We start from the raw sequence: 8,835 nt of genomic DNA, 5'->3' as shown, positions 1-8,835 counted from the left end.
AGGGGGTCTGCTTTCGCTGTAAAGTAAGCAGAAAATAAAGTAAGCATTAAGGGAGAAATGATTTTCAGTTCAAGGTACATAAAGTTATTGTGTATTCAATAAGTCTGGATAAAATAATAATTATAATAACAACTAGGATTCTTACAGTGGAGTTAGAGGGTTAGCAGTATCCAGTGGTGGAGAATCCCAGCTCCATAAAGTAAAAGCCCTTCCATGTATTTATTCCAACCATTCATTGAACCAGCCCATTTTGATGAGCACAACTCCTCATCCAGGTAGATGGATAATGGACTCTATGCACAGCCCCGCTACTTCCTGAACTTCAGGTGGGTCCTTTATTTCTTATCTTTCATTATTGGACACACTGATTACTCCAGGTGTGCCTAATTAATTAGTGGTCACAACAAGAAGTAACAGACACACCTGGATTAATCAGTGTGTCCAATAATGAAAGACAGGAAATAAAGGACCCACCTGAAGTTCAGGAAGTAGTGGGGCTGTGCATAGAGCCCATTAGTGGAATCACCAGTGTTCAGTGAACAGGTAGGACCAATACATGGCAGTACTTTACTTTATGGAGCTGAGATTCTCCACCACTGCCAGTATCTAACTGTTTTATTAAAGAGATCTTAGGTTTTTAAGCAAATATAACTTCAGTTTCGTCTTAGTTTTAGGACAACTAACACCAAACATGGAATCACAGTAACTAGACCCACTGTCAGTATATAAACATTTGTGATTATTAATTTCAATAATTTTACACAAATGATGATTTTAGATGATTTTGCAATCATTACATCAGTTCAGTTCAATTGTGTTTATTCAGACTTTTCAAACATTAGACATTTATGCAGATACAATGTTTGAAAACTAAAGAGTCTGTAAAGGAATAGGTTGAAGCCTAAGATCATTCTGCTCCCCATTTGTATCACCAAACAAAATGAAATAAAATAGATACCAATGCCTTTAGCTTAGTAGCAATAGAAACAACAAAAAACTAGACAATTCAATAGTTTGAGTGGAAAAATGAACATTCACAGTCTTCATATATTTTTGTGACATTTAAACATAGTTTTAAAATAAATAGCGTTGTGCAGTCTTTGAACCCAGGATTTAACTTGTTCCAAACATTTCCTCCAACTCACAGACTAAATGTCTTCATATTTGTTCTAACATAGGGTTTTTGAACACATGACTTCCTCTGAAATTAGAAATACTTTCCCATATTTTAATCACACTCTAAGTATGAACAGGCAACAGATTTGTTTTATTTTGAACACAAATTGTGTTGTTTTAAAGTGGACTAAGTCACTAAACTTTCAAACTTTTAATTTGGTCATAAACTGATGTGTGTGTTCCCTATAGGACACTTTATTGATCAGTGGTATTGGCCTTTTCTGAATAATGCCGATTGGATTTGTATTAGTTCAGTCAGTATTCCCCCACACCTCCATGCACTACAACATAAAACAACTTCACTTCTTTTGTATAGTTATTCCAAGGAATTTGATAACATTTACCCTTTCAGTCTCTGTATTATTTATACTTGATAACAGACAGTTTCCCATTGACTATATATGTTATATAAATATAAATACACAAAAAGTAAGATGATGTTCCTTTATTGAATAAGGATCAATCAAAGCAAGTAAAACCATCAGCTCCTTTAAAACTGAAGTCACACAGTGACTGTAAAAGATAGAAAGAACAGAACCAAAGCATATGATAGAAAAGAAGAATAAATACACATTCAAAGGTAGAATACAGCCAACATGTCTGTACACTGAAAGAAATACATATGTCTGTACACTGAAAGAAATATACATGCCTGTACACTGAAAGAAATACAGACCTGTCTCACTCCCCCTTCTTGCTTTTGTATATTGTAGCTCTACTTAAAACCTCATTAAGATCCAAATGTGCAAAAGGTAAATTCTAGCTATTTTTCAACTGGTCTTAAGATTTTGATCAGGTCTGTGCACATGTCTGTACACTGAAAGAAATATACATGTCTGTACACTGAAAGAAATACACATGTCTGTACACTGAAAGAAATACACGTCTGTACACTGAAAGAAATGCAGGACAAATCCATACATAACAAATAAACAGACAAATGAATGGATGCAGTAGCCTCCCTGCAACACAGTACACACAGTATACACACAGTCAGGCCCTGACTGGCTAATCGGGAGGACCGGGACAATTCCCGGTGGGCCGGTATAATATTTGAGCCATGAGGGCCGGAGTTCACTTTAAATATGTATTTAATATTTTATTTATTTATTTATTTTTGGGGGGCTGGTGTTCAGTCATAGCACTGAGTTGACCACGTAATCTGCAGCTGCTGTTCCTGGGCCCCACCCCCTCTACTAGTAAACTGTTTGTTTTCTTCCTGTTTTTTTTGCGGACACACTGTGACCTGGCGTAACATCTCCTTGCATACAGTTAGTTGCTCTGTACTGTATCTGTGGAGCATATACGATCTGTGCTCTGTAGGCTATGTCGATGCTCAGCTGTGTTTGCTGTTTGAGACATGGATAATAGAAAGAGCAAAGGTGGTGTGGAGAAGGCAAGAATTAAAAAGAGGAAAGCTCTGGAAGCAAACGCAGCCAAATGTGCCAAAATCTGCAACTTTTTCACAAAAACGACCTGGGTAAACCACCCGGGTAAACCACCTTTCAAGTTAGTTAATTATCGAGTCAGTGAATTGTGTGGCATTGTGACGTGTAACATAACGTTATGTCATTTAAATAATAGTATGATGCGACGCCACGTAAGTGGGAAACTTTGTCTTGTAGCTCCTCAGATTCAGAAAGCAGATCCTGCAGCAGACACCAGCCATGAGCCCACAAGTCCAGAGTGGGCAGGTAGGACTGCTCAGAGAGGGAAGATTATTAGAATAAATAGGCTCCAATGAAGAGTATGGTGTAGGCCTGTTCAGTATGAAAGGTGCTCTGAGATGCTAGATGATTCAGCACTACATGAATGAAACTGACACCAAGGCTTTGCAAAATAGAAGATTTGTGCTGAGAATTAGGACCATTTTTAAAATGTGCTTTAGTGTCAGAAGCAGAGCCAGGAGCCAGTAGTGATGAGGGGATTGTTCCTGTCAGGATGGAAGGAAAAGGTGAGCTGTTGGAACAGACTGTGTGAACAAGCATTAGTTCCAGTAAAACCACTTTCTATACCCAAACGATAATACTGGCCTATTTTTTTTTTTTATTATTATTAAAAGTGAGACAGTAAATACACAAAGCCCACAACTGAAAGGCAATAGCATAAAGTAATATTAAATAAGCCTGCATATTTAGCCAGTGTAAAGATCTGAATTGGCTAAGTCAGTCAAAATGTCTGTAGATATTATTTTTTATTGTGATACAGGTGCAGGAGAGTCCAGGGAAACTGGAGGAAGTGTGAAAGGGAGAGCAGAGTCTACTGATGACAGAGGAGCAGCTCGGCAGCACAACCCTGAACCACTAGGCACAAATGACACAGATGAAGATGAGTCTGTTGTTAGCTTTGATTGCTTTGCTCACCCTCAGTCACAGGATACACATATTTTTTTCTTATCATCCTCATCAAACCCCTAATATCACTATACCAAAAGTTTTCAATTGCATCGATGGAACAAACCGCAAGTAAGTTGTGATGGAAATCTTTTGTTGCAGAGGATACAAAAATAATAGTTATTAGAAAGTGCAGCAAGCTTTATTTTTATTTTTTTTAATTTTTAATATTTTTATACTTTCATTTCATTTCAAACATTTTAAAGGTTTGAAAAATGTTAACACTTATAAGAACAAAAATATAGATTCTGTTATTGTTGTGTTGTGAGGAATAATAATGTTGGAGATGTCAATGTGCACACACTTTTGAAATAAATCCACATTGTGAAGCAACCTTTACTTACGCTGAATTGGAAATATTTTAGAAAATACACTGAATTAGAAGGCTTTGCAGAACAGTGTGTAGACCTAACATGTAAGGTTATAATTGCATGATTTTAATAATAATTGGTCGTGATCTAAAGTGGGCCGGTCTGAGGTATGAAACTCCAGGGCTGAAAATGAGTCTCAGTCCGGCCCTGCACACAGTATATACACAGTATGTAGCACAAACATCAAAACAGGCCTAATCAATTTAAAATGTATTACAAAAAAAAAAAAAAAAAAACACAAATTCCTCTACCCCTACAGGACATATTTAACTTAAATCATGCATGTGAACTAAAATAACTGAACACATATTGGTCCCTGGCCAGCTGACCATTGTGGTCATCAGGGAAGATGGCAGGATTGTCCCAGTCCATGTGTGATGCACTTTTTTTTGGTGGGGGGGCTCCCTCCCTCTCTCTCCTTCCACAGGCCACATTGTGGAGGACAGTACAGGCCACAGTGATGTCACATGCCCTCAAAGGGCTGACCCTTAAGTGGTGAAGACAGTGAAAGCGTTCCTTCAAGAGGTCAAAGGTCATTTGGATCCTGGCCCTTGTCCTGGTATGGGCATGACTGTAGGCCTGCTGTGGTTCCTGGGGGTCTGTGTATGGTGTCAGGAGAAAAGGATGGGAGGTAGATCCCCTGTCCCCCAGAAACACACCAGACAATTCACCTGTCAATACAAAACCTCAGCATCACAACCTCAGAAATACAGTTCCATTCTGGACACAGATATGATGTAAACAGTGGTTGTTAATAGAGGTTGTGTGGTTCATCTTGTGATAGGTGCTGACAGATTCCAGAGGTCCAACAGACTCAGGAGTCATGGACTGAGCCAGAACCAGACCACTGTGTCACAACACTGATGAGACAGTCAGCATGGACCATCTGAAATAATAAGATGAAGAATATTAAACCAAATAATGTACATCACAAGCAATGAACAGTGTTCATTAACCCATAAAGGTCTAGTGCTACTTTAGTGTCAGTTCACAAATGAATTTTCTCTATATCTAACCTTTCTCAAGTGGTTTATCTCCATTTATTATAATATTATTTTCTGTAGTTTGTATTTTATCAGTATGAATCACATATTTTCCTATATTTAATTCACTGATCATGTAGATGTTCATTAAAGCTCAGATTAAAGTTGATGGTTATTATATCAGAAACAGATCAAACTGAATAAACAGTGTCTTTTTCAGTCCATTCTGTCATTAATTGAACATAAACTCAGTGTGTCCAATGACTGTCATTGATCCAACTCCATGGGTTTTACTGAGGAATCAATGTTGGAGAAGATGACGGTGTTTCCACGTTCACTACAGAGCCTCTGAATGCCTCAAAAGCCAATATAGGATCTCGGATGCTATAATTCTCCGTTGCCTTGAATCTTAGTATTTCCTACCGTTTTCTAGTGAACGTGAAAGCAACGGAGTTGTGTTAACTTGGCGCCGAACAGCCGCTTTGTCTGTGTAGGTCAGGTATCTGTGAAGTTAACATCTTAAGCTAACAAGCAAACCAGCATATTTTAAAACATTTGTTTGACAGAGGTGACTGTACTTATGTTTCGTAATAAGACCGCCTGGTTTTCAAGCAGTGCACCGCAGGAATGTCACAGCTTTTGGTGTAAGTGACTATTGCGTTAGCTAGGTTAAGCTATCGGCTAAAGTTAACTAGCTTACCATTGTTCACAGCATTTATTCATTCAACAAGTGGGTCACAAGTTAAAAGTAAAGGGACATAAAGAAAGCGTTGAAAATATAGGTCATAAGGACAAATTTGAGGCACTTATATATTGCGTGTGTAGGCTATTGCTTTTTTATCCAGCTTTCTACTGACCAACCTAAATCTCATGAGAAAACTTGTGCACTTTTCACACTCCTCTGCCTACAACAGAAATAGCTTTTTATCAGACGTAATCTAGGTTAATTGCCATATTTCATCTGCTTGTGTACCTCAAAACAAATCAGAAGAAACAAGTTATCAGCTAATACCGTCATCAACTGAAGAAAAATAATATGCCAAATTATATTTTATCATTTTCTTGAGTGGGCAAGTGAGTGTCTATTTACTATCCCAGAGTCTTACTTTTCTTACCATGAGTAAACATCTGTGATCATGAAGGTGGCACATATACTATACTAAGTTGCTCAGTAATTTCTTTGTACCTAAGATGGACCCCACCATTTATAGGTGCTGTATTAAAGATGAACTCATGCAATAACATATATAATATAGTGATATAGCTTATTCCAAAATGTTTATTTGTAATACTTTTTGTATTTAAAATTACAGGAGCTGAAATCTGAGGAAAAAACACCTCCCTTCTCTCAGGCCAAAGTATATGAGCTGATGTCTGAACATGTATAGCAGGGGTTCCCAAAGTGGGGTATGCATACCCCCAGGGGTACTTGGAAGAAGCCCAGGGGGAATTTTTTATTTTTTCTAGTAAAAGTACATTAAATAAGTCATCATGTGAATGACATCACCGAATACAAAAAAAAAAGACAATTAATGCTGAAATATAAAACACAATAAATACATTCATATAATACTTTTAATGTTAATCATCTTGTTTAAGTTTTGATAAAATTTTAAGAACAGTTGCATTTTATATTATTCAAAATGAGCTTATTTGAATAGCGAAGTAATTAGTTTTTGTTGATGAAATGTTAATTTATTAATGACCAATTTATTTATTTTTCTTATCAATAAAAGAGGGGACTTTTCAGTATATATTTTGCACACAAAATTTACTTTAAAAATTTTGTTATTTTCTATATATTACGGTTAAATATACGGCTGTGGAAAAAATTATTAGACCATTGTTTTCTTCAATTTCTTGTTCATTTTAATGCCTGGTACAACTAAAGGTATGCTTGTTTGGACAAATATAATGATAACAACAAAAATAGCTCATAAGAGTTTACTTTAAGAGCTGATATCTAGACATTTTCAATGTTTTCTTAATAATGACCAAAATCACTGAAGTTCCTACATCAATAGTTATGGCATTGTACGGCCAAAAACAGTGCATTCCATATATTCTTCTCTGTCTGTTTTAGTCACATGATACACACAGGAGTTAGTACTTGATTGCATAACAATTGTTTTTGATGGTCTAATAATTTTTTTTGCGACTGTGTGTTCGTTTACAAAGTTTCAAAAAAATTAACAGGCTCCTTTGGCACAGGAACAAATGTTGCCTTTTTTTTTTTCAATCAAAAATGTGTTAGAGATGGAGGTACTTGGCTAAAAAGTATATTTCAGGGGGTATTCCGCTGTAAAAAATTCGAGAACCACTGATGTAGAGCAATGAAGTCAAAGCTAGAAATACAGTTGTCAGTATCTAACCCCACTACCTGTCTGAAAACACCTTTGATGGATCAAATCTGCCTTGTCATAGAGTAATTTTTACTTAGTCCAAAAACACAGTCCACAAAAGGGGTGGAATTCTTGGGAAAAGTAATTGTGGAGTTCTTGCCCAGTGACTTCAAAGGCTTTCATGCACTGTAGCTTTAACTGAGTCTGTGACAGCAGGACGTTTATTTAAAACATTTTCAGCAAGTATTTTTACTCTGTGATGTTGCTATTTATGCTCAAATATAGTTATTTCTCCAGAGCTAAAATTGGACACTTTACATGCATATGTAAAGTTTTTTAGGGCATATGTTGGATTTACCATTCATTATCATCTGTACATACTTTTACTGGGAAGGATTTGAACCTGTTGTTTATAGTTTTTCTTTTTTCAGTGCTGGAGGGTGGGACCATCGCTGATTGGAGGACCGCAGATTACCTTTTCAGTGATGATGCTTCATGTTCTGATACTCTGAGGTAAATGAAGTCATTCCTAAAAGCAGCACACACTTGTCAGTTTATCATTTCATCTTAAAGCTATCTCTCCATCTGTTTTTCAGGATATTTTTTAGTAGGGATTACCTTTGGAGTAAGGTGACCATCTTTCACAGCTTGTTCCTTTTTGCCTGTGAGAAGCGCAGGAGTGTTAAATCTGTGTGCATTGGTCATTATGTGCTGCCTCCAGTCTCTGTGCAGAATGGTGAGAATTTGTGTATGTTTATTTTATTCTGTGCTTGCAAAGATGTGATGAAGTGTTATATGTTTACTTGATCGTCACTGAAGAGTTGAGGAATGCTTTTGGAAGACTGATTTGGGAAAATGAAGATGAGCCGTTAGTACCTCGGGTAAGTGTAAAAAATGTACACAAGATGTATTATGTGCATTAACTGGTGTAATAATCTTAATTAAACTGCTTTTTATTTACACATTAGAATCTCCAGACAGAAGATGAGCTCAGTGAAGCAGATGTTAGCAGAAGCAGGTGTGTTCTGTTTCTGTTTTAATGGAGGCTGACTCATGAAACTGTCTGCTGAAAAAAAATCTATTATTTTTTTTTAGCAGTTTTGAATCATCTGAAACAGGCATGTCAGAAAGTGATGCCATTCTCTGCGGTGCCTTTCAAGATTATCCAGTCAGTAACATGCTTACAGGTAAGACATTTGTCATAATTTTCAATAATCTGTTAACTGGCCTGCACTAAAAGGTCATAATTCATCCATTCATTCTTCAAATGTACAGTATTTCTCATCTTTTTTATGTGAGTCTGTTACAACATGAAATTTTGTTTTATTTATTTACCACAGGTTATGTCAGCATGGACAGTCTGCAGAAATATTCAGACAACCTTTGTGATTTTCATGCTGAATGTTTCAGATGCTCCATTTGCAGCACCCACTGTTGTTTGCCACAAACTTAGACGAACACAAATCAACACTTGAACATGGCAGCTGGTTACATCTGATTGATGTAGATAATAGAATAACAAATTTGACTTGTTCATTTTCTGTTTACATTGTTTATTTGTGTTTTTGTA

The 8,835-nt window shown here is 36.5% G+C and overlaps 1 protein-coding gene across 1 annotated transcript; it reads left to right on the top strand.

The window, feature by feature from the left end:
- The first annotated feature begins 5,496 nt into the window (after positions 1 to 5,496).
- terb2 (telomere repeat binding bouquet formation protein 2) lies at positions 5,497 to 8,747 on the top strand. The gene is made up of 7 exons (XM_030124054.1): positions 5,497 to 5,567; positions 7,697 to 7,778; positions 7,862 to 8,001; positions 8,085 to 8,146; positions 8,234 to 8,283; positions 8,364 to 8,452; positions 8,606 to 8,747. The coding sequence occupies exons 1-7, from the start codon at positions 5,504 to 5,506 to the stop codon at positions 8,716 to 8,718; spliced, it is 600 nt and encodes a 199-aa protein (XP_029979914.1). The 5' UTR covers positions 5,497 to 5,503; the 3' UTR covers positions 8,719 to 8,747.
- The last annotated feature ends 88 nt before the right edge of the window (positions 8,748 to 8,835 follow it).

This window comes from Sphaeramia orbicularis, chromosome 3 (assembly GCF_902148855.1).
Source record: "Sphaeramia orbicularis chromosome 3, fSphaOr1.1, whole genome shotgun sequence".
Taxonomy (NCBI): domain Eukaryota; kingdom Metazoa; phylum Chordata; class Actinopteri; order Kurtiformes; family Apogonidae; genus Sphaeramia; species Sphaeramia orbicularis.
This window is presented reverse-complemented; position numbering and strand designations above follow the sequence as displayed.

What these genes read in the sequence shown, in the direction of transcription:
- terb2 (XM_030124054.1), top strand. Translation starts at nt 5,504, where the DNA reads ATGTTTCGTAATAAGACCGCCTGGTTTTCAAGCAGTGCACCGCAGGAA. An exon ending in ATGAGCCGTTAGTACCTCGG is followed by an intron (nt 8,147 to 8,233) that starts GTAAGTGTAAAA and finishes TTTACACATTAG; the next exon opens with AATCTCCAGACAGAAGATGA. An exon ending in AGTCAGTAACATGCTTACAG is followed by an intron (nt 8,453 to 8,605) that starts GTAAGACATTTG and finishes TATTTACCACAG; the next exon opens with GTTATGTCAGCATGGACAGT.